The 25,682-nt window shown below is 38.1% G+C and overlaps 1 protein-coding gene across 2 annotated transcripts in view; it reads left to right on the forward strand.

The window, feature by feature from the left end:
• Window positions 1–18,434, forward strand: part of RBBP6 (RB binding protein 6, ubiquitin ligase) — a 30,805-nt gene extending 12,371 nt beyond the window's left edge. Inside the window, exons 4-18 of one of the 2 annotated variants that reach the window (XM_026515618.4) lie at window positions 522–566; window positions 2,651–2,739; window positions 2,853–2,949; window positions 3,339–3,478; window positions 6,102–6,274; window positions 7,511–7,614; window positions 7,712–8,049; window positions 9,104–9,200; window positions 9,353–9,431; window positions 9,531–9,585; window positions 10,762–10,830; window positions 12,707–13,069; window positions 13,360–13,461; window positions 14,316–16,076; window positions 16,442–18,434. In XM_026515618.4, the coding sequence (XP_026371403.1) occupies window positions 522–566; window positions 2,651–2,739; window positions 2,853–2,949; window positions 3,339–3,478; window positions 6,102–6,274; window positions 7,511–7,614; window positions 7,712–8,049; window positions 9,104–9,200; window positions 9,353–9,431; window positions 9,531–9,585; window positions 10,762–10,830; window positions 12,707–13,069; window positions 13,360–13,461; window positions 14,316–16,076; window positions 16,442–18,014 (5,085 nt within the window). In that variant the 3' untranslated portion in view covers window positions 18,015–18,434. The remainder of the gene's footprint in view (window positions 1–521; window positions 567–2,650; window positions 2,740–2,852; window positions 2,950–3,338; window positions 3,479–6,101; window positions 6,275–7,510; window positions 7,615–7,711; window positions 8,050–9,103; window positions 9,201–9,352; window positions 9,432–9,530; window positions 9,586–10,761; window positions 10,831–12,706; window positions 13,070–13,359; window positions 13,462–14,315; window positions 16,077–16,441) is intronic. The other variant, XM_026515619.4, reaches the window with a different exon arrangement.
• The last annotated feature ends 7,248 nt before the right edge of the window (window positions 18,435–25,682 follow it).

Here is a 25,682-nt window from a genome sequence, read left to right on the forward strand (position 1 = left end):
GAATGAACAGTACATGCTCAAAAATAGAGAAAAAAGTAGCAATTATGTGGGAGCTGTTTTATTAAAGCAATTATCTGAGCCTTTAAAGAGCTGCTTGTTTTTACAATGTTATATAATGGCATTCCAGGAAAGTTAGATTTCTTATTCTCTCGTCTAGTGTACATTATCTTAAGCATTATCCAATTTAGAGACCATTGATAGACACGGGACTCTTCTTTAATATTTAGTCAGTGCTCTGAACACATTTTCTGTGATATATTTTTCTTTACCCTATTGTTGTTCTTTTTTTCATTGTAATTGAGTCCCCCTCAACTTTAACCTTTTACTGTGTGTGAAATACGTAGAGAAGGGTAAAGCAGGGTGAGCTACAATTTCAGCTTTAAAACTGGAAATGACATTCTTTAGAAAACGTCTAAGAAAATGCCCAATATTTGAACATTAAGTGGCAGTAGGGACTAAATGATCACTTTCAGTTGTTTTCAGTGTGGAACTTGAATGTGTGTTTAATTTTTTGTGAACAGATTGATGACTCTTCTGCGTCTATTTCTCTGGCCCAGCTTACAAAGGTATATATATATATATATATATTCTTGAAAATATAAATTTTTTTCTAACATCGTATTTTTTTAATGTGGAACAATTGTTTGAAGAGGGGTTGGGGGAGGATGTATTTTGCGAAAACATTGTACACATTATTACTATCCTGTAAAGAGTAGTTGCCGTTTTGAGAAGATAGGGGGAGTATTTTGGCAGCCTCACCATAATGTTGGAGTGTTGTTCATCTTCAAGACAGAAGAAACACATGAAGCTACACTTACTTGGTTTTTTTTTTCCCTCATACATTTTGTTTAATTATACATTGGAAACTAACAAAGTTCTGGAGGAATTTCCTGGTTTTGGCTGTAAATTACGTGGACTTTCTTTAAGCAGCCAAAATAGAAGCTTTCCTTTACATGGACGATTGCATGGTTATTTCTTGAATATTTGAATTGATCCCATGAAGGTCAACATTTTAAATGTGTTAAAATTGTTTCTTTATGCTATAGACTTGTAGTCTGTCTGCATTAGAAAAAGTTTTAAACAACCTAATTTGTTTGAACACAGACTACATGAATTGTGTAAATGTATAAAGCTGTTTGCAGGAATATACCAATGTGTATGTTTGGCAGAGGGGCAAATTGTTACCTCCTGAAATAATTGTATATGCCATGTTTTGCGATAAAATTGCTTGCATTTTCTGCTCAACAATGTGTACTTTTGTTTGGGAAAGCACTAGTGATGGATTACTTTTTAAAACAATAGATGTAGCTTGCAAATCATGCCTTTAAAAAAAAGAAGACCTATGTTACAGAATAGACAGATTTTTTTAGGAGCAAGAAGGAAGTCTTCCAGTTTTCCAAAAATCCTTTTTTCCCTACTATCAGAAATGTAAAACCAAACTTAAGTAACCAAGATTAATGAGTTGGATGGATTTTCCATTAGTGCTGTCCCTATCTTATCCTTGGCTTTGTTAGAGGTTGTGTCCTTTTACCCTAGAATGTATCCCCCAAAAATGTCCTCGTAACAAATAAGCTTTTTAAGCTCTTGTTCCGGGAAAACTAAACATTAAAATTGATGATTCTAAGACACAAAGTGGGCTGAAACCATCCTCTCTTACCATTTTCTAATGCAAAGTGGTCTAGCATAGAGTTAACCTCTTAAGCAGTTTATAGTTCACGGTTTTAATTCTTATGTGCTGTAAGGACCATATTTGAGTTTTGGTCTGTTCCTACCATTGTTTCTTTGTGGGAAGCAGTTGGGGAATTTTGGAGGTTTGGGGGATTTTTTTTTTTTTAACTTTGTAAATTAATGTTTGGGTTCAAACAAATTAGTTGTTCAACATCTGTAATCCAGTTTTCTGTAAATGTTGCTGTTGTTCTAAGCTCTGTTAATGTTAAGCATTCTTTGTATATAAAATTACAATAAAATGTTAAAACTGGTTGCTTGTTTTGTGGATGAATGTAAAGATAAAACCCAATGAATGGCTGATGTGAGTGCTAGATGCTTGAAGATTAAAGTTATTAGGACTCACTCCCTTAGACCCTGCTTATATCTAGACTATTCTATGTATAATACCTTAAAGATTAATGAAATTCATAAGACTTTGGAGAGTTGGATTTAAAATTATGAGTGCTCAGTTGCATGTGCTTTGCACTTAATTTGAAACTGATGCTACTGCTTAAAGAGCCTTCTGGCTTAATATCAGCTGCATAATATGTTCAGTTGTTCTATCTACAACCCTACCTCCAAGTTGTAAGTCTTTGTGTTGTGACACTTGAATTATTTTTAAGATTTAAAATATCAAGTGTTTCCTTAATCTGTTTTTAACTCTTAGAGGAGTCATATGCAAATCTTAATGTAAGATACAAACAGGGTCTAAGGTTTGAGTGCCCCCAGAACAATCTTCCTCAGCCCTGCAGACACCCAAACATCATGTAATGGCCTAAGGAACTCCCGGTGCCTCTTCTAGGTTATACATGTAAATAGTTTTCAGTTTTAGGTTTTATGCAAGATTAGATACTGCTCTTTACAGGATGAGTGGTGTTGTCTTTGGCTGTGTGGTCTTAAATGTGTTTCTAATGTGTGTGTCAAATAATTACCTGTTAAACAGACTGCCAATCTGGCTGAAGCCAATGCTTCTGAAGAAGATAAAATTAAAGCAATGATGTCGCAATCTGGCCATGAATACGACCCAATCAAGTAAGTCCATAAATGCTTCATACTAATAGGTACTTTGGGGTGGGTTTTCCCCCCCAATCAAAAGCATCATTTTTTCAAGTTTTTGTGTACATATAATTTTTTTTTCCTTTCAGTTACATGAAGAAACCTCTAGGTCCACCACCTCCATCTTATACCTGTTTTCGTTGTGGTAAACCTGGCCATTATATTAAGAATTGCCCAACAAATGGGGTAAGTCCAAAGTGGAAACCCTGGTACACCTTATTTTTCTTAATTGTTTCTTAGCCATTGTGTTTTTTTCTTGGTGACTACTGCCTTTTCTATTACAGTGGCAAATGAGCACAGGCTCTGGAGCCCAATTGCCGGGCTTCAGACCTTGGCTTTGCCACTTAATAGCTGCGTGAGCGTGGGCAGACTACTTGATTCTTTAGGCCTGTTGTTTCTTCTCTGTGAGACTGAGATGCTCATAGCATTTCCCTCTCGTGGCTGTTGTGATGATTAAATGAGAGTGTAAAGCCCTACAAATAATAGAAGCAGTTAATGAGCACTGCGTGTTATTTAATATTAAGTAAAGGTAACTGCTTTCTTTCTTCCTCCTTTCTCCTTTTCCTTCCGAATAGGATAAAAACTTTGAATCTGGTCCTAGGATTAAAAAGAGCACTGGTATTCCCAGAAGTTTTATGATGGAGGTGAAAGATCCTAACATGAAAGGTGCAATGCTCACCAACACTGGAAAATACGCAATACCAACTATAGATGCGTAAGTATGCGAGTTAGGTATGACCTGTGAGGCCGCCATCCGGCCAGGCGCCAGTACTCTCTGTAGTCTCGGGCTCATAACGTGGCTATTTGGATTTCTTGTGAGCACTGATTGTATAGCAAGACTGTTAGTCTCCATGTGTTGCATTTCTGTGTGAAGAATGAGAGGCTGCAGTCTGCTCCATTAAATGCAAATTTAAAATGGATTTGGGGTTTTTTGTTATCACTGAGTGCCACTTCCCTTGTAGTCTTCTGATTTTTTTCTTTTTCTGTCATACCCTGCTTTCTTCCTCATTCACATACTCCCACATAATCTTATATGCTGTCTACATTTTTTAAGTGAAGAAGACAAATACCTTAATCCTTTTGAGAAACAAAAGGCTTAAGCATAAACGTTTTACAAGATGTCAAGGCAAATATAAGTGCCAAGAATAAATGAAAAGCTGAGTCCTCTTGAACAAGTTTGGATATACTGTGTGAGTGTGAAGATTCTAAAATATGGTTTATTTTCTAAGCCATTAGCTTAGAAGAGCTACAGCGCTATATGCTACAGCTTCATGCTTATTTTAAGTGGGTTTTCAGATTTTACTTAATGAGTCAATTTTAATGAAATGGATAGATGTGAAAACCTAGTGGTATAGTTCAACTAGATAACTTCTCATTTTATCTGCTCTTATTGATACATCTAATTACATTTTCAGTTGCCCTGGGCAGCTGTGAACTCACGTAATATCGAGCACAGTATTAATTGTCCCTTTGTACTGCATTCTTTAACCAGTCCTCCAGTGGATTATGAAGTGAGCACGTCCTCAGGACATACCTTGAGAAACATCAATTTAGAGAATAGCTGGCAGTGTTCATAGTGACAGGGAAAATGTGCAGCACAGTTTTCCTCAGTTTCATGCTGTCGTGTTGAAGTGCAGTGTAGTGAGCAGGTGAGGGTGATGGAGAAAGATGGCTATGCTGTGGAATGATAGGGAACAGATGGAGTGGTTTCAAGTATGCACTTTAGTAATAGTACCTTGTTTTAGTTCACAGATAGGGATGAATGTTCTCCCAAACTCCCAACCTTGTTCACTTTCTCAGTTTCACCCCCATCTATTTTTTCTCCGTCGCCATCCTGTGTTTTGTGGTTCATCTTAGAGCAGTCTGTTGTTATGCTGTTTCTAATTCAGACATTTCATACATGCTTCCAAACAATTTAGGTTGAAATGGATGATTTTTACAGACACAATTTAAGAGCAGACCGCTTCATCTTAATATAAAATATACAAGTAAAAGTATTTAAATAGAAATTTGTGTTGAAAAAATTAACACCACCATTGTGAACCCTAACTAATAATTAACTTCATTGCTTTTGAATGCTGAAATACAAAAACCCATTTGTGCCAAACACACAGCAAATACTGGGGAAAATGGGAGCCCAAATATTTTAAATGAAACTTTCACCCTTTCCACTAACACCACTGATAAGCAACTCAGACTCTTCTTCTGTTTCTTTTTCTATCCTCTGTTCTCCTCTTTTTTTTTTTTTTTTTTTCTTTTCTCTCTTTTGGGCAGTGGGAGACTCCTCTTTCACAAATTGGGAACAATGGGGCATAAGCAAATTGATACTTATTTCTGGAATCGTGGTGATGTCTATGGAGCAACTGCAACACAAATAACACACCTAAGGTACCCTACTCTGTACAGCTGAGATTCTTTCATTTCCAGCGTTGAGATTGACACACTCTGTTCCTAAATGAGGTAGAAAGAATTTATCTAGGAATTCCTGTGTTTTATAAATCTGCCTGATTACAGAGAAGATGGGGGTGTTCAAAATAGTGGTGACAAGTCTGAGAATAGTGTATTATGTTTTTTCTTTTTAATATATTAAATGTACAACATTTCTGCAAAATGCACTTCTACCAAAAAATGAACCCCAAATGATGGAAGTGTTACTTTATATTTTTGTAACACATACTCCGATCACTTAAGTCATTAGTATTTCTTAGTGGGCTATAAATAGATTAGTCTCGCTTTTAAAATACTGATCATAAGTAGACCACTGGTTTTGCAGTCTACTTCTAGCTACTGGTGTGGTTGGTAGTGTCCTATTTCCCTTGAGGTTATCTCCCTTGATTGTGTAATGTCAGCACCAATTTCTGTTTCCTGTGGTACGGCATTCACTCTAATACCTTCACACTGTTGGACTGTGGAGGAGAAATTTCGTTTGTTTTTCAAGTAACCTGGTAGGATAGAGAAAATTGTGATTAGGGCATTGTCATGTCTAAGTTCAAATCCTGTCTCTGCCACTTAAACTTAATTTTGTGGCACCGAATGTGTCCCTTTATTCTCCGGCCCTCAGTTCTAGAGTTGTAGATTCTTAAGATCCTGTTAGCCAGCTTTATAGTGTTTGTTTCTTTTTGTTATACTTGTTTAGGATTTTGTTTTATGTCTTTTTGTTGTTTAGGGGGAGGATGTTCATAATTACTCCCTTATTTTGGAAGGTATTGTACTTGTGTAAACAAACTTAGCATCATTACCGCGTTATAAGTTCGCATATGGTGTAGTAGAACATGTACATATCTTGGAAATACTTGGCCTTCTTAACAGTGTTAAAACAGTAAAACCTTCTTTTACAGAGAAGCATATGCAATTGGGAAGAAAGAAAAACCACCTTTCTTACCAGAGGAGCCATCTTCTTCTTCGGAAGAAGATGATCCTATTCCAGATGAATTGTTGTGTCTCATCTGCAAAGATATTATGACTGATGCTGTTGTCATTCCCTGCTGTGGAAACAGTTACTGCGATGAATGTAAGAAACATTGAACTTTCAAAGACCTAGATCTCAGAACATGTGTATTTACTTGGAAAGGCTCTAAGCAACATTATAGGTTTTAATAATGAAGTATGAAATGTCGGTAATTGGTCAGTTCATCAGTGAGCATTTAATAGCAAGAACCGTTTTTGTGGCTGCACTTTTTTTTTATCAACCGCCTCTTTGTCCTGTTGATTATTAGAATGGACCACCTCTGATACCTTCATCAGGGTAGCTGTAGTGAGGTTTTATGGAATGGAGGATTTTTGTTTCCTATACATTTTAAATGGTAGGCAAAATTTTGAAAGCTTTTTGGGACTTAGATATTCTGGAAATATTTTTAAATGGTACTTAAATACCTTTCCTGGATTGTGAAAAATAGCTTATTCTAAAATTCCTAATAGTGATTGAGAACTCTCTGTAAAAATACTACCCAACATTTGCCATGCGGTGACTTATTGACTTTTTTTTCGAATCATTTATATTAGCATTTGGTTTTTTCTGCCACTTATTCTGAATTTGCCCCTTCTTAACCCAGATGAAAATGGCATCATCTGAAAATTTCACTGCTCAATCCTGCTCTGCCTTTTTCATTTCTAAACATAGCTTTGGGATATAAATCTTTTATTTTGGGGCCTCTTTAGTGAAGACCAAAGTCAAGAAGAGGTCACTTAAGATTTGCTTCAGAGTGTGTCTTAGATTTAACAAACCACATTACTGGATTTTTTTACTACGCTGAAGCATAATCGGTGAATCTATTAATTTAGTGTTATTCCTGTGCACTGTGCTGAAGGTGTCGCTGACCTCTTTGCCTGAATAACGCTTCTGGTTTTTGACCTGTACTTTTCTCGTGAGGCTGTCTTTAAAAGCCTGCTAGCCATGTAAAGTTTTTATCATTCTAGACTATATCTTATTTCTATTGTTTTCCCCTACAATATTCCAACTAGTAGCTAAACAAAGAGAATATTTAGGAAAGAGTGCTTTTTCTCTCAGTTTAAATGTTTGTTGAAATTATATTCATGACTTCTGTTTTTAAGGTAGAGAAAAGTTAGAGCAGAGGAGTGGTCAGGCGAGAGATTTTATTTCTAAGTTTCTTAATCTTAGAAATGATTAGTGTGATGTGTGCTTGGAAACAATAATGTAACTGATTAGATATGAGTGGTCTTTGTAATTCATTCCCTAAACACTGAGTTTGTACTCTGCTTTTATTAATATTTAAATTATTTGACATAGGTATAAGAACCGCACTCTTGGAATCAGATGATCATACATGTCCAACATGCCATCAAAATGATGTCTCTCCTGATGCTTTAATTGCCAATAAATTCTTACGACAGGTAAACTATCTTTGTATCCCTTTTTTGAAAAAATTTTTAAAATTTGAGTAAATACAGCCTTAACGTTTTCCTCCATTTTTCGGTTTGGTATCTGTAGGCTGTTAATAACTTCAAAAATGAAACTGGTTATACAAAAAGACTACGAAAACAGTTACCCCCACCCCCACCCCCAATACCACCTCCGAGACCACTCATTCAGCGGAACCTACAACCTTTGATGAGGTCTCCAATATCAAGACAACAGGATCCTCTGATGATTCCAGTGACATCTTCATCAACTCACCCAGCTCCTTCTATGTCTTCCTTAACTTCCAACCCGTCGTCTTTGGCTGCTCCTGTGCCTGGAAATTCATCTTCTACCCCAGCTCCTGTACCTGATATAACGGCGACAGTCTCCATATCAGTCCACTCAGAAAAATCAGATGGACCTTTCCGGTAAGTCTTTTTGCATCTCTCACTATTCAGAAAAAAGTGAGATCAGTAATACAGCTTTTTATTGTTGTATGTTGCTTTAGCAGTTGTAGCGGCCTGCAGTGTGTATCATCCTTGTGAATCACTGTGCTCAGTAAGGTGGAGGACTCAATAAAGTAACCCTCTTCTAAAAGTTTCCTTGTTAGAGATGACTTACTCTTATTGGAGGAAAAGGCAAATGAAGGAGATTCACTCAGCAAATGATTAGGCATCCCAAGATCAAGAACTATACAAGTTGCCAGCAACCCTTGTTAAATGTTGAATCATAAAGAGAATTCACTTGTGGTCATAGTGATGGTATTAGAGTCGATTTGAGCAGAACTAAGCACAGTTTAGATCGGTGGAGTAGAGGGAATAAAACATTGGTGGCGGTAGAGAAATCAGAAACGAATTGTTAGGTAGAAGACCAATGAAAACTCACTTGAATCCTAACCACTTCAGACACAGAAAGCACCTTCAACTATGTAGTCCAGTGGCTCATAAATTCTTAAATAATCAACCACCTTTTTAAAAAAAATAAATAAAGGGGTCTGTACAGACCTACGGAAGCAAAAATCTTAAGGACTGGGACCTTTACATGTATATGGAAGACTTCTCACTGATATGCTGTGATTAACAGTGAGAATTTGTCTCAGAGTTCATTGGCTTTTCTAAGATCACCCCTTTGATTCAGTGGTGGAGCTGGAAGTAGAATTTACTCTTAATCCTGTCTTCTTTAGGTCCCACACTTGGACTTTCTTTTTTTTTTAAGCTTTATTTTTCTTAACCACTGAACTGGTTTCTATCATAGCTATCACAGATGGGACTCCTTAAGGAGATTCCTTTTTTTTACTTACCAGTGTGTGTTTGAGGAACTCTGCAAAGGTTCAGTCCTCTCACTTTCCTCAGAAGTTTTCATCAGCTTTGATTTAACTCACCTTAATGCAGGTGGTGGGCGAAAAGACTTAGTAATTTTTTTACTCTGAATCCTCCATTTCTGATGACGTTTTAATGTATCGCAAACTATGTTTTTTTGTAGGGACTCTGATAGTAAAATACTGCCGGCCGCAGCCCTTGCGCCTGAGCACTCAAAGGGGGCCTCTTCAATTGCAATCACTGCTCTTATGGAGGAGAAGGTAAGTTTGATTGGCTTTTAAATTTGGAGTTGTGTCTTACAGTAGTTATTCTGGGTTTTGTTTGATTTTTTTTCTTTTTAATTCTCCCTCTTTTTTCTTTTTTTTTTTTTTCTTTTTAACTGTTTCTTTTTATTCATGTTTTTTTCCTACAGGGTTACCAGGTACCTGTACTTGGAACCCCATCTTTGCTTGGACAGTCACTGTTGCATGGACAGTTGATCCCCACAACTGGTGAGTAAAATTCTGTCTTGAACATTTTCTCCTTTCACAAATAGTTGTAACTTTACGTAACATGCTGTTTTATACTTACCTATTGTTTTTGTTTCCAAGGTCCAGTAAGAATAAACACTGCTCGTCCGGGTGGTGGTCGGCCAGGTTGGGAACAGTAAGTATATGTTTAAAAATCTCCAGATAATTGCTTTTGAACTAGATAATGGGAATTATAATCTACTTTGTTGCTGAATATCTTTTATTGTAAACTCCTCTTTCATATGCCGTGTTAACGTAGTTTTTATGTAAAATGTCATAAATTCAAGATTATGTGAAGAACTCCTTTCTAAAAGAATAAGTAATTCTTTTCTTGAAATGGTAAAATATAAATTCTTATCAATTCTTGTTACTCTCATGTCTAAATGGTGATCTCAACAGGATCTCAGTTAATGAATAGACAAGAAGTAAATGAAAGTATTTTTTTTTGAAAGAGTATTTTAAATACTGAATCACTTATTGTGCTAATAAAAGCTAATAAACTTTTTCCCAGCCTTAACATGGATTTTCAAAATTTGATTTGAGTAAACACATATTAAGGCTACCAAACACAGAATTTCTCATTTTGAATAATTTGTATTAGTGAAATTTTATTAAATATTAAAATCCATAGAATTTTGATCTTTGTATTTGATGGTCTTGTGGCATTAAAAATTAGTATATTTGTTTATGAATGGTCTTTATGTGTACTGTCATTTCTGTTTCTATAATCTATATAAACAGGCTTATAAATTTATATAAACTGGCTTATATTCTCAAACTTTGACATGTTTGCTTGAAAGATAAGTCAGATTTTTTATTTTCAAAAGTGGGCTAAGTGAGAGACTTAGCAGACTATATTAGTAGTAGGAATACAGGATCTGGAGGCAGATAGGCTTGGGTTGGAGTCCCAGCCCCCGCACTTAGCAGTGATATGGGGTTTTACTCCTCAGCTCCATTGCCTCATCTGCACAGTTGGAACAGTGCTAACTAGCTCAGCTGCACAGTGCCCAGCAGATAAAAGGGCTCTATTTCTCTTCTGTAACAAGTTCACAGTCACTTGTAGAGTGCTAAATGGAATACCAGATTGTGAAAAATACTGTACGTTGAGGTTTAATTATTGTCACAATAATTAATCAGAAAAAATAGTTTAAGTAAATTTAATACTTGCTCATATCTCCTCCATCTGGAACAAATTTTGGAATGGGGATCAGGGAGAGGAAAAAGTTTCTAAAATAGTTAAAATATGTGTCTTAAAGTCTACGTGCTAAGAGATCGTGTGTTATACTCAAGCCCATTTTATCTTTCCGCACAGTTCCAATAAGCTTGGATATCTGGTTTCTCCACCGCAGCAAATTAGAAGGGGGGAGAGGAGCTGCTACAGGTAGGCTTGTTAAACATCTTGAAATATTGTGATCGGATGACACGCTGAAAAATACAACACAGAGAAATTAAAGCACAGCAGTGGCAGGGGAGGGAGGTCATTTGGTTTATGCTTATCTCACTCAAGTCCTCAGGAGTTGCCCTTGAAGCCTAGAGAAGAATAGATTACATTTAGTCTTTAAATGATGGTTTTAGGCTACGTCTTTAGTACTCTTTCCCAATGACCACTTTCTCCCAGCACATGGCAGAATATCAGCTTACATTTACTCTTTTGAGGGTGGAAGAAGTCATTAAGGCCCAGACAACATTTAAGGTGCCAGTTTAATTTAAGATGAAAGTTAACTAGCTCACCTCCCAAGTGTGAAGAAGACTTGCATTTATTTCTCTTCTAGACTCCATTGTCTGAATCTTTTCCCACGTTCCCTTTTCCAAAAGAAGAGACAGAGATTGTTCGAAGCTCTTGCCCTGGACAGGCGAAAGCAGTGTTATTCTGCGAAGTAAGCCCTAGGTCTTATTATCTAGGTCACACTCGCCACCAGGGTAAAGGGCCTCTAAATTAACTCTATAACAAGAATATTAAGGGTATCTTCTAGTATGCCATTGAGAATTGCTAAGTAATAACTTTGTTACTAGATCACATGTTAATAGAAGATAGTATTTACTAATTCAGACTCTGAAAAGAGGCTTAAAATCTAAAGCCATGATGCTGCTGTTCTGTACCAGTTATTTATAATTTAAAGAACCCTTAGCCTAACAGAAATAAGCCTACCTTTTAAAGAAGCCACTATTTCTTTGATGGGAGACAATTCAGAAACTGGCCAGCACTGTTATTTTCACCCAACCCTTAGAAATAAAATATTGAGATTTTTAGCTGTTAATTATAAATGTTAAGAGTATTACTTATTTTCTTGAGGATGAAAGGTAGAGCATAGGGAATATAATCAATGGTATCGGGATAGGGTGGTATGATGACAGATAGTAGTTACACTGTGAACCTCACATAAGGTATAGACTTACTGAATCGCTGTGTTGCACACCTGAACCTTGTGTGTCAACTATACTTCCAGTTTTTTAAAAAATGTAACAAATTAATAAAAAGTACTTTAAATGCAAAAACAAAATAAAATTATGAAGCCATTTAAAACTCTTTCTTTGTGGTGGGGGAGGGCAGGTAACACGCAGGGAGGAAGGTCAGAGAGAGAGGGAGAAGCAGACTCCCCACTGAGCAGGGAGCCGGATGTGGGGCTTGATCCCAGGACCCTGAGATCATGACCTGAGCCGAAGGCAGAAGCTTAACTGACTGAACCACCCAGGCACCCCTTAAAACTGTGGTTCTAAAGACATTTTAATGACATCGGGAAATGCTCATGATGCATATAATGTCAGGTGAAATACAAAATTATAAATACCTAAGTTCTAGGTATTTTTGAAGTACTACTTAGAAGGATCCTTTCCACACTTCCTACCTCAAAGGATTACAGGAAGTGGTTTTTCTTCATCAAAAGTTTTGGTCTGGAAGGCATTTTGGGGAGGCCTCGGTTAGAGAGGCATTAACCTTATCAGTTCCTTTAAATGACACATTAGGAAGTCACAAAAGATGGTTGTGAAGTGATAATGAATTGAACTTCACAAAAGAGACCTTGTAAATATAGCGTCTCCTTAGAGAGAAGGCCCTGTAAACCTGTATCATTTCAGTCCCCAAGTGGCCTTAAAAATTGTTTTCAGATAACTAAGTTCCTATGCTTATTTGAATAGTTAATTCTATTCCATCGTTTGTAAGTTTGAAGATAATTATGGATAGAAAAGACAAGCTTACTTTGTCGTGTCTTGGGTGGTTTTTGTTTGAGGGAATAATATCTCGGAATTTATTTCTCCAGAAGTATAAACCGCGGACGACACCACAGCGAAAGATCACAGAGAACTCAAGGACCGTCGCTACCAGCAACGCCAGTTTTTGTGCCTGTGCCACCCCCTCCTTTGTACCCGCCCCCACCCCATACACTTCCTCTCCCTCCAGGTGTGCCTCCTCCACAGTTCTCTCCTCAGTTTCCTCCTGGCCAGCCGCCACCTGCTGGCTATAGTGTCCCTCCTCCAGGCTTTCCTCCAGCTCCGGCCAATTTATCGACAACTTGGGTATCGTCAGGAGTGCAGACAGCTCACTCAAATACCATCCCAACAACACAAGCACCCCCGTTGTCCAGGGAAGAATTCTATAGAGAGCAACGACGGCTAAAAGAAGAGTGAGTGTTTTAATTTGCAATTCTCATACACTTTCATTTTCTGATGTAACATTAAACCAGGTATCTTTGGAAACATTTTCTAGTGTTTCCAGTTAGTACAAGAAAAATCACCTAAAAATTAAACCAAAGCCATACAAGCAACTTCCTCAGGGATTCTTAGTTATTAATAGTTTTAAAGTGGAAAACTAATGGCAATTTCATTCATTTCATTCATGATCTAATTACATTTGTCTTGTTAGTTTTCTTAAATGGTTTTTGTTAACTTTCACTCTTTAACTTTATTTTACTAGGGAAAAGAAAAAGTCCAAGCTAGATGAGTTTACAAATGATTTTGCTAAGGAATTGATGGAATACAAAAAGATTCAAAAGGAGCGTAGGCGCTCATTTTCCAGGTTAGTGTTTTGCAAGCCTTCACAACAGAATTACAAATGGGACTTTGAATATCCAGGGATTAGCTATGGATATAAATAACATTGCACTTACGGAATTTTTCTGATTCGGTCTAGGTTTATAGAAATGGACATGTAGCTTACTTCCCAATATCTGTTTTTTGAAATAATGTCTCAATGTAAATTCTATTGTGTAGAACTAGCAGTTATGGGGATTAAATTGCCCTTGTCCCTCAAAGTTATTTGTAGCGTGAAATAATTGGGAAATGTTTGTGGAAGGAAAGAAATAGAGGAATAGCCAAAGAACATTTCTGAGGACCCTTTTACCTGAGGCTACAGCTTCTTGCTGGAACATTAACCTGTGTAATTAATGAAGTAGTGGTAGAATACAGATTGCTTTATCGATAGAAAAACTGAATTATAAAAATTCCCTGGAAGTTTGTTTAAAAGACTTACTTTTTTAAGCTTACATTTGAAATGTGGTTCCTTTCAAAGCTAGACTATTGGCCAATGTAGGGCAAAGAAATTACTCCTGCTTAAAATAACCAGATAGGAAGTAAAATTTAAATTTAATTGGCATTTTGTTTAATGTTAATTAGCTCATATAACTCACGGTACATTAATGCGCTTCACTCTAATTGTCAAGATTTCACTTTTGTTTTGTAACAAGTTATTGCTCTGATCTTTGTGTACTTTATTCCATTCCAGTAGAGGTCACTGTGCCTCTTTAATCATCTAAGATGAAATTTGATATAAAGAAAGATGGAACCGTGAGGAGAGCGTGCTAGAATCTGAGTCTGTATTTTATTTTGTATATATTTCTCAACTATCAACTATTGTTTTGTTTTTGTTTTTAGGTCTAAATCTCCCTATAGTGGTTCATCATATTCAAGAAGTTCGTATACTTATTCTAAGTCAAGATCTGGTTCAACACGTTCACGTTCTTATTCTCGATCATTTAGCCGCTCCCACTCTCGTTCCTATTCACGATCACCTCCATACCCCAGAAGAGGCAGAGGCAAGAGCCGAAATTACCGTTCACGGTCTAGATCTCATGGATATCATCGATCTAGGTCAAGGTCACCCCCATATAGACGATACCATTCACGGTCAAGATCTCCTCAAGCATTTAGGGGACAATCTCCCAATAAACGTAATGTGCCTCAAGGGGAAACAGAACGTGAATATTTTAATAGATACAGAGAAGTTCCGCCACCTTATGACATGAAAGCTTATTATGGGAGGAGTGTTGACTTTAGAGACCCATTTGAAAAAGAGCGTTACCGAGAATGGGAGAGAAAATATAGAGAGTGGTATGAAAAGTATTATAAAATAGGTTATGCTACTGGAGCACAGCCTAGACCATCAGCAAATAGAGAGACCTTTTCTCCAGAGAGGTTTTTGCCTCTTAATATCAGGAATTCTCCCTTCACAAGAGGCCGCAGAGAAGATTATGCTGGTGGACAAAGTCATAGGAGTCGAAATTTAGGTGGCAACTACCCAGAAAAGCTTTCAACAAGAGACAGTCACAATCAGAAGGACAACACAAAGTCGAAAGAGAAGGAGAGTGAAAATGCTCCAGGAGATGGTAAAGGAAACAAACATAAGAAACACAGGAAAAGAAGAAAGGGGGAGGAAAGTGAAGGCTTTCTAAACCCTGAATTATTAGAAACTTCTAGGAAATCAAGAGAACCTACAAGTGGTGAAGAAAATAAAACAGACTCGTTGTTTGTTCTCCCAAGTCGAGATGATGCTACACCTGTTAGGGATGAACCAATGGATGCAGAATCTATCACTTTTAAATCCGTGTCTGAAAAAGACAAGAGGGAGAAAGACAAACCAAAAGCGAAAGGTGATAAGACCAAACGGAAAAATGATGGTTCTACTGTGTCCAAAAAGGAAAACGTTGCAAAACCTGCTAAGGGACCTCAAGAAAAACTAGACGGAGAGCGTGAAAAATCTCCTCGATCTGAACCTCCACTTAAAAAAGCCAAAGAGGAGACTCCAAAGACTGACAGTGCTAAATCATCATCTTCCTCCCAAAAAGATGAAAAGATCATTGGTACCCCCAGGAAAGCTCACTCTAAGTCGACAAAAGAACACCAAGAGACAAAACCAGTCAAAGAGGAAAAAGTGAAGAAGGATTACTCCAAAGATGTCAAATCAGAAAAGCCAACTAATAAGGAAGAAAAGGCCAAGAAGCCTAGTGAGAAAAGTAAGCCACCTGACAGCAAGGGAGAAAAACGAAAAAGAAAAACTGAAGAAAAGGGTGTAGACAAAGATTTTGAATCCTCTTCAATGAAAATCTCTAAACTAGAAGTGACTGAAATAGTGAAACCATCACCAAAGCGCAAAATGGAACCTGATATTGAAAAGATGGATAGGACCCCTGAGAAAGACAAAATTTCATCATCAACTGCTCCAGCCAAAAAAATCAAGCTCAACAGAGAAACTGGTAAAAAAATTGGAAGTACAGAAAATGTATCTAATACAAAAGAACCCTCTGAAAAATTGGAGTCAACATCTAGCAAAGTTAAACAAGAAAAAGTCAAAGGAAAGGTCAGACGCAAAGTAGCTGGAGCTGACGGATCCAGCTCAACACTTGTGGATTATACCAGGTGACTGATTATGGGTGCTTGGGTGTGGGTGTGTGTTTTGGGAAAGAATTTCCTTTCATTTTGTCAGTGCTTGTGCTTCTAAAGCGTGGTATGTTAATTAAGAAGGGGTTAGGCTGGTTTATTCTTGTCCTTAAAGAAAGGAGTTGAAGGTTGTAAGTAGATTTTGTGGGTGAGCCACATTTTTTTTCTTTTTACACAATCCTACATTTTAATCATTTAATCTCCATCAGAGTAGGGCCATTGGCTTTTGAGAGTTAAAAGGACATTTATGTTTAATTTAGCCTTTTTATATTTATCAGTGTTCACTAGTAGTAAATTCTTCATTAAATTCATCATAAACTAACAATATTTTAATTTTTTTTTAGTACGAGCTCAACTGGAGGCAGTCCTGTGCGGAAATCTGAAGAAAAAACAGATACAAAACGAACTGTCATTAAAACTATGGAAGAGTATAATAATGACAATACAACTCCTGCTGAAGATGTTATTATTATGATTCAGGTTCCTCAGTCCAAATGGGATAAAGATGACTTTGAATCTGAAGAAGAAGATGTTAAGACCACACAGCCTATACCAAGTGTAGGAAAACCCGCCAGTGTTATTAAAAATGTTAGCACTAAACCATTAAATACAGTCAAGTATACCGAAAAAGAAAGCGAGTCATCAGAGAAAATTCAGAAACTCACCAAGGAAGTGAGCCACGAACTTATACAGCATGAGATCAAAAGTTCAAAAAACTCTGCATCCAGTGAAAAGGGGAAGACCAAAGATCGAGATCATTCGGTGTTAGAGAAGGAAAACCCTGAGAAGAGGAAGAACAGCACTCAGCCAGAGAAGGATAGTAACTTGGACCGTCTGAATGAGCAGGGAAATTTTAAAAGTCTGTCTCAATCTTCCAAAGAGACGAGAACTTCAGATAAGCATGATTCCGTTCGAGGTTCTTCAACTAAAGACTTTACCCCCAACAGAGACAAAAAACCCGACTATGACAGCAGAGATTACTCAAGTTCCAAACGTAGAGATGAAAGGAATGAATTAACAAGAAGAAAAGACTCTCCTTCTCGAAGTAAAGATTCTGCGTCTGGACAGAAAGCTAAGCCAAGGGAGGAGAGAGACTTGCCCAAAAAAGGAACAGGAGATCCCAAAAAGAGCAATTCCAGTCCCTCAAGAGACAAAAAACCTCATGATCAAAGAGCCACTTATGATACTAAACGCCCAAGTGAAGAGACAAAACCTGTAGATAAAAATCCTTGTAAAGATCGTGAGAAGCACATGTTAGAAGCAAGGAACAATAAAGAGTCAAGTGGCAATAAATTACCACCGTATGTGCTTAACCCACCAGACCCACAGACTGAAAAAGAGCAAGTTCCTGGGCAGACTGACAAGAATGTGGTCAAGCCGAAACCGCAGTTAAGTCACTCCTCCCGACTTTCCTCCGACTTAACTAGAGAAACTGATGAAGCTGCTTTTGAACCAGACTATAATGAAAGTGACAGTGAAAGCAATGTGTCTGTAAAAGAGGAGGAAACTTCAGGAAAAGTTTCTAAGGAACTGAAAGATAAAGTCGTGGAGAAAGCAAAAGACAGCCTGGACCCAGCAGCAGGCGGCCAGATAGGCACGGCTAGGAGCCAGAGTCAAAGCAGCCCTAGCGTTAGTCCTAGTAGAAGTCATAGCCCTTCTGGAAGCCAAACCCGAAGCCACAGCAGTAGTGCCAGCTCTGCAGAAAGTCAGGACAGCAAGAAGAAGAAGAAGAAGAAGGAAAAGAAAAAGCACAAGAAACATAAAAAACATAAGAAGCATAAGAAGCACGCAGGCACTGAAGTAGAATTGGAAAAAAGCCAAAAACACAAACACAAGAAGAAGAAGTCAAAGAAGAGCAAAGATAAAGAAAAGGAGAAGGAGAAAGATGACCAAAAAGTGAAATCTGTCCCTGTATAAAAGGACAGATTTTAAAAAATTGACTTAATTACTAAGTCATCTGTATTAAATTTTGTTATAATGTAAAGAGATTCAAGCCTTGTAAATAATGATATGGAAGACCCTGTGCTGCACTTAAAATATTGCTGCTTGATTATTTGATTTTTACATCAGAGCTTTATAACACGAACTTTTGTACAGAATTGTGAGTTGTGACCATGTAACATGAGAGGTTTTGCTAGGGCCTATTATTTTTAACCACCATTAATTAGTTGGGGTGGAGTTTACTGTACTGTGAAATTTTCACATTTGAATTTTTTTAATTGCCTGGCAAAAGCTGGTATCAGTTCTAAAATATCAGCAGAATGATTTGCTGAATTCATTACAACCCCGTTATGTCACTTTTTGATTACAATAAAAGTTTTCAGTAAACTTTTCAAATGTCGAATGTTTGTGTTATTTGGAGGAAGTGTGTCATGTCTCTTCCCCCTTCCATTTCCTCATTTAAAATAGCCTTTGAGCCTGTAGTATTAGCTGCACCAAATATACAAAATGATGAAGTAAACATGGTAGGTAGACTTCATCAGTGGGCTGGTAGTAGGTGGCCAGAAATAAGAAATCAGGATTAATTGGAGAACAGGTTGGAAAAAAATCGAAAAGGGTCTTAAACAAAGATAGTAATTAGAAGTTTGGACTTGAATTTGAGCAACGAGGAATTGTGATTTGTTTATGGTTCTGTCTTTCTTGAAACCCTGATAAACCAATGTTAAATTCCTTGATAAAGTGCCAGCTAAAGCACACAGCTGTGAGCGTCTGTGGCCTGCCGAGTCTGCCCTGTTGACAAGAGCAAGCAGCAGGAGGTCCAGGAGCATAGGTTAGACTGATGGGCTCTTCCTTTGTGGCTGTGGTTCAGGAAGTTATAGGTAATGAAAAGCTACTGAAAGGGTTTGGGGAGTTAGGGTAAGAATGGTACCTCAGAAACAAGGCAGTATAGACAGGGATCAAGATGACAGTGGCTGGAAGGAGGAGAAGAGACCAGCTCCAGTCTGAGGGTGGTCCTAGGTACCCCTGGACTGTTAGTTGTGAGAGAGGAAAGTACCTACGTTAGCAGCTACCTCTATGAACCTCCGGTGTCCATGCCTGGTCAGGATTTCCAGACTGGGCCATCGGGACAGTATGCAAAAATACTTCACTGAGTGTTTTTAATGCAACTTTTAGTATTTAAAGAAAGGATTTAAAGAGATAAATGTGTGTCACAGATGCTGTTGACCTCATGAAAGCCATTCAGGACTGAGTTAAGCTTGTTACATGTCTGTCAAAATTAAGTGTGTTAAGTTAAATGAAACCAACTTTTCTTTAAAGGGCTCGGTCACTGGGGTTGAAGGTGTCTGTTGTGCCCCTCGCAGCCCCACCACACCCCACCCCACACAACACCTACTACCACTTCTACTCTGAGGTACTCCAGCTAGGCTTCCCTCTCCATTCGTACTAATCAGGACCCCAGATCAGGATCATATCGCCCACGTTCATTTGAGGATTCTAGCACCCAGGACTCTTAAACTTCATCATGTCAGGTCAATTTCCTTAGGTAGGCTCCTGGCCTTTGATTTTACTCTCAACTGACCTTCCCTTTAACAGCAGTACACTCTTATGACAGTTTTCCAGAATTCATTATCTGTGGCCATTGTGCTCTTAAATTGAAACCAATCTTTCATCTGCAGCCTGGTCTTCAGCTCCATCCTCTACTGGCCTTGCTTAGGCCTGAGGTTTTAACTCCTCCCTTACTCTTTCTACTGTCTGTCCTTTCTGTGATTGCCTGAACCCCATCATTTCCACCACAAGACACTCCCCAAACCTGCTCCCCCTTATCCATCTTCCTGTACCCAAACAGCTTAACTCTCAAACCTAAATAAGGTTGCTGAATGGGCTGCTTAATGAAATTAAAGGCTTAAAAGAAATTGTAAGAAGTACCTGCCAGGCACTGTGCTAGTTGCTTGTATTTATTTGATCCTTAAAAATTCTAACTTTTGATGTCTGATACTACTTTGACCAGGAAATTCCACTGCCTGTGAAGGTTCAGTCCAGCCTTGGGTACTCAAGCCTAACTAGTCCAACTCAGCCCTGCCATGTAGAGAGGAGTGGGACATCACATGTTAAGACTTACCTATTTTTGCTGGACCCCGGGAAGGCCATCGTCTATCTCCGTGTCTTCTACTCTAGCTGTTTTCGTCTGGCTGGAGTTTTCTTCCTCCTTTGCCTGTCTCAGTTTCCTACCCACTGTTCAAGAATTAGCTTGCCTTTTTTTTTTTTTTTTTTTAAACTCTTCCCTCACAGTGCCTGCCTCCCCACCCCCATATGCACCCAAAGTGGAATAACGTCACTGAATATGCTGTGAGGACACTCCAGTTGTTTTCTGTGGGCTCTGGTTGTCTTCCTCAATGGACTGAGAGGGCCTCAAAAGGAATGTGGGGTTTATATTCCGGAAGCCAAACCACGCCTTGCACATAATAATATTTGAGTTGATAAGATGAAGTAACTTTTTTTAGCTTGAAGTTAAATTTTGCAAACTTCCTGGAAACCAGCGATACGTCAACATTTTTAAGGGAGGAAAATAATTTTTGAACTACTATAGGCTTGGAAGATAGTATCCTTCCAATAACCAGCTCCTTGAGTGTGCCAAGGATATTACAGAGCCTTAACGATCAGGGGCCTAAGAATAACTCCTTTACTAGTCTCAGGATGCCAAATGAAGAGCACTAAATAAATCCCCTCCAAATTTTTAAGCCTGGGATTTTAGAGTTAGAAAGGTAGTTAATGGTTTATTCATCCCGATTTGTGCACGTGTCCCCATCTGTCTTGTCCACTTTTTCCTGTCTTTAACTCCTTTAATGAATGCTGTTCTTTTTTTTTTTTTAAGATTTTATTTTATTTATTTATTCGACAGAGATAGAGACAGCCAGCGAGAGAGGGAACACAGCAGGGGAGTGGGAGAGGAAGAAGCAGGCTCCTAGCGGAGGAGCCTGATGTGGGGCTCGATCCCATAATGCCGGGATCACGCCCTGAGCTGAAGGCAGACGCTTAACCGCTGTGCCACCCAGGCGCCCCTAATGAATGCTGTTCTTACTGTGCAAAACTACGTGGAACAAAACCTCTGGTTTGGCACAAGCTCTTCTTCTCTGAGCCCTTTTATACTATTGCTATTTATGTAAGCCAATTTCAGCTGGTCTCTTGTTTTAACAAAGCCTCACTAATACATAGGTACGTGTATATATAGTGTGCTCTGCTTTCTCTTTTTATATATCACAAACACGTTCTTTTGGCATTAGTATTTTTAATTAATTTTAAGAATCGCAAATGATCATGAAAGAATTGAATAAAGTAAGCCACTAAAACCCTTAAAGGGTAACGTGGCTCTGCTGTGTGAGTAACAGTTGAGCACACTAATACGAAAAACGGGGTTAACAGGAATGCTCAGAGATTTCAATGAGAATTCTTTTGAGTAATGCAGTCTACACACTTCATCAAGGCTTCTCTTTGTTACAGGCTTCTGAGATTATTTATAAGATCATATTAAGAGGACTTTTAAAGAATAGCTATTGCTAATTTAATACAGTTCACAAAAAACTAGTGGCGGGTGAACAGCGATCCCAATTTTGAACCAACACTAGAGTGAATCTTGCTTTTCCACTCAGAAATCTGGCTACTTAGTAATTTGCTATGAAGCTGGCTTGGCCAGTGTGGATCTTTTTCAATTTAATTCTTCATTTTTAACGTCTAAAGTAGTAAGAGTTACTAGTGAAAGAATGGACATACCTTTAGGATTCAAAATCGTTTTTGTAGAAACATTGACACTTTAAAATTTTGGTAACCTTAGCTTAATGTTTTAACCTTAGCTTAATGACCTAAGTAAATCTGGTAGACTGATTCTTTTTCATGTCCTGAAACTTTAATAAAAGTAAGTTGGATGAAAAGTGAACATAGGAGGAAACGGTATCAGTGCTAGAGTCCAGAGAAAGGATGGGAGGGGCAGACAGTCAGAAATGTGGGATTTTGCCACAATGCCACATTTTAAAAGTTGTGTTTTTGTTTGTGTTTTTTTAAGAACTAAAGACAGATGCCCAGAATTCTCTTCCTTGAGAAAGCAGATGGACTCTTGGGAAGTGCAAATAGAAGATCTTGGGCAATACAAACACCTCATAACCTGGAGGGACAATGGTAGGTTATGGAGCATATGAAGATTACTCCCTTTGTGGTCATTTTAATATGATGGAAATTGCACAAAGGAAACCTGAAGCATAAGCTACGATGTTGATGGGGATAGGGGAAGGTTCCATCCAAAAACTGATTTGCTGTATGTGGTCTCATTGCCACGAAGGTCAGACCACAGAGGCCTCATTCCCCTGGCTATCACAGAGTGTGGGGTGGAGGGGAGATACACAGTTTTTGAATCATGATAGTGTCTGTACTAGAACCGGTAGACAGATCAGTGGAATTGAATGAAACTCTGGAAATTGGCCCAAATAAAGAAGTATCAAATAACAGTTTCAGCATAAACAAATGTGGAAAAGGTCCATTTTTCCATAAGTAGCTTTGATAAAACTGGTTTACCATTTAGCGAAAAATTTTTTCACACCCGAAAATTCTAGATGGATTAAATCTTTTTATCCACAGTTTTATTTTACATAACCCAAGTGTTGGTCAATTTTCCTTTTAAGAAAAGATACCAGCTTCTCTTTAATAGCTTAGGTCTTTATTTTTCAAACTGTCAGTCAACTGGAAACCCAAGATCTTCCCCAATATTTCTGATACTGCTTGTGAGATGTGGTTTACTTTGGTCTGCTCCTTTCTGATTCCCTGACATCTATTCCTGATGCTGATTGTTCTCTTCAGATCTCACTATGGTAGAGTCTCTCGGTCTTCCTAAGTTTTGTGACATTTCCCTCAGAATACATCACATCCTCTCATTTAACCTGTGTTCAATGTCTTTGCTTCTTTTCTGTCCTACACCACAGGCTGTCCATCTTTTAAGGTATTTTTCTGAGCCAAGAAACAATCTTCCTGTGATGAATTATACCATTAGAGAGCAGAAGAAGCTGCAGGCAGTTCTTGAAAATAGCAACTCTTTTCTTCCCCCTGTAATTTTTAAAAATTACAAACTCAACTATTACACAGAATACAAATGGCCAATTGACATTTGAAAAGGTTAAATGTCACTGGCAATAAAAGTGCCAGTAAAACAAAGTTCCATTGCCTTCAGGCATTTAGAGTTACCTGCAAGTCCAAAACCAACCCGGTTCTCCCTCCTCCCACCACCTTGGCATTTCCATCAGCATTTGTCTGTGGTGGTTAGCTTTTCACTAAGTTCGCTCAGACCATAATATGCATCCTCGGTTTGCAGGCTTTTAAAATGTGTTTTGCTTTTATTTCTAACAAAGCCCTTCATCGCCTAAAACGTCAAAGTTATTCAAGACATAAAGCACTTGAGCCTCCTGCCCCAACCCCACTGCACCCTGACTTCAGCGCTTCAGATGCAATCAATTCCAACTCTTCTAGTTCTTTCTTTAAAAACAAAAACACCATTGAATATAAAGAATGAACTCTTCCCTTGATGTTTCAGTTTCAAGTATTAGCTACTACGGACTTCAGTTCCTCATCTCCCTCCCCACCCCACCCATGTATCTTTTCCCATCCTCCAAATGAAAGTTCCCATTTGGGCTACATTGAAATGGTATGGACATTATTATGTATTGGGGCACCTGGCTGGCTCAGTGGGTAGAGCATGCGACTCTTGGTCTCAGGGTCATGAGTTCAAGTCCCATGTTGGGTGTAAAGCTTACTTAAAAAAGATGATGGGAGACATAATTATGTCTTTATATCTGTAGTTCAAAATCAAGTCATTTGGTATATTAGAATTCTTTTTCCTGTAAAATTTGGGTTTCCCTGGAATTAATAACTGACTTATTTTTTAAAGTGTTGCATGTCCTATAGATTACCAAAAAATGTAAATCTCTCCTCAGTATATTCAAATGAATCAAGTGGCCTTTCAGTTTTATCTTTTTTTCTTGTGATAACTCTCCCGTAAAAATTGGTTGTCCTCTAGGCCAGCCACACAGCTATGACCCTGCAAGTTTCTTTACTACCATCCTGGGGATTTTCCTCACCCTCTCCTTGCAGTGGATCTTTGTGTCTTCCATCCTATATCTTTCTCTTTCCAGGTTGGCTGCCTCACTTGGGGTGAAGGGCACATGCCCTAGTAGATTCTTGAGAAAGGCTGCGTGAAGAGGTACATTTTTTGAGAGCCTACAATATCAAGAATGTTCTTACTCCACCCCCACACTTGATTAATGGTTTGGGTAGAGAATCGTAGGTTGGAAGTTATTTTCACTCATACTTGCAGACAATGCTCATAATACAGCTTCCAGCATTGCTGATAAGGAGTTCAAAGGCATTGTGGCTCCTGACTGGTTTTTGTTATATTTTTCTCTCCCAGGATACTTTCGGGAACTTCCTTGTATCCTGAGTACGTTAAAAATCTGATGATGTGTGTTGATGTGAGTCTTTTAAAATTTATCTTGCTGAATGTTCTATGAGCCCTTCAATCCGGAGACTCAGGTCTTCCATTTCTAGAAACCATCTTTTATTACTTGTGGGATAGCGTTCTCCATATTTATCTGGGACATTTTGTTTGTTAATTAAAAGATTTTGTTTATTTGCAAGAGAGAGAGCACACAAGCCCTGGGGTGAGGGGTTCAGAGGGTGAGGGAGAAGCAGGCTCCACGCTGAGTAGGGAGCCTGATGCAGGATTCAATCCCAGGAACCCGGGATCATGACCTGAGCCAAAGGCAGACACTTAATCGACTGAGCCACCCAGGCGCCCCTGGGACATATATTTAGATGTTAGATTTCCTGGACTGATTCTCTGATTTTCTTACTTCTTTTCTCCTATTTTTTTATTTTTATTTATTATTTTTATTATATTATGTTAGTCACCATACAGTACATCACTGGTTTCTGATGTATCTTTTCTCCTATTTTCCATACCTGTTTTTTGCAAAGTTTCCTTGACATATTCCAATTTTTATTTCTGCTAGCATATTTATAATCTCTCAGAATTCTTTTTTGTTTTCTTATTGTTCCCTTTTTATAATATCCTGTTCTTTTTTCATGGGTGTAACAGGGTTGGTGAAGATGTGATAGGGTTTTTTTTTTTTTTTTTTAAGGTTTTCCTATATGCTCTTTGCATTAGAAACTGTGTGCAAGGTTTGTCAAGTGGGTTCTATCATAGGCTGATCTGATTAGATCATTTTATTAGCGGATCCCCAGCTGCCAATATCTTCCAGGCATTTTCCTTTTTTGAACAATTATTTTAAAAATTTTATTTATTTTATTTTTTTTTAAGATTTTATTTATTTATGTGACAGAGAGATAGCCAGCAAGAGAAGGAACACAGCAGGGGAGTCGGAGAGGAAGAAGCAGGCTCCCAGCGGAGGAGCCGATGTGGGACTCGATCCCAAAACGCCGGGATCACGCCCTGAACCGAAGGCAGACGCTTAACGACTGTGCTACCCAGGCGCCCCTTATTTTAAAAATTTTAATTCCACTACAGTTAACAGAGAGTGTTCTGTTAGTTTCAGGTGTACAATAGAGTGATTCAGCAGGTCCATACATCACTCAGTGCTCATCATGGTA

Source organism: Ursus arctos, unplaced genomic scaffold, assembly GCF_023065955.2.
Source record: "Ursus arctos isolate Adak ecotype North America unplaced genomic scaffold, UrsArc2.0 scaffold_2, whole genome shotgun sequence".
Lineage (NCBI taxonomy): Eukaryota > Metazoa > Chordata > Mammalia > Carnivora > Ursidae > Ursus > Ursus arctos.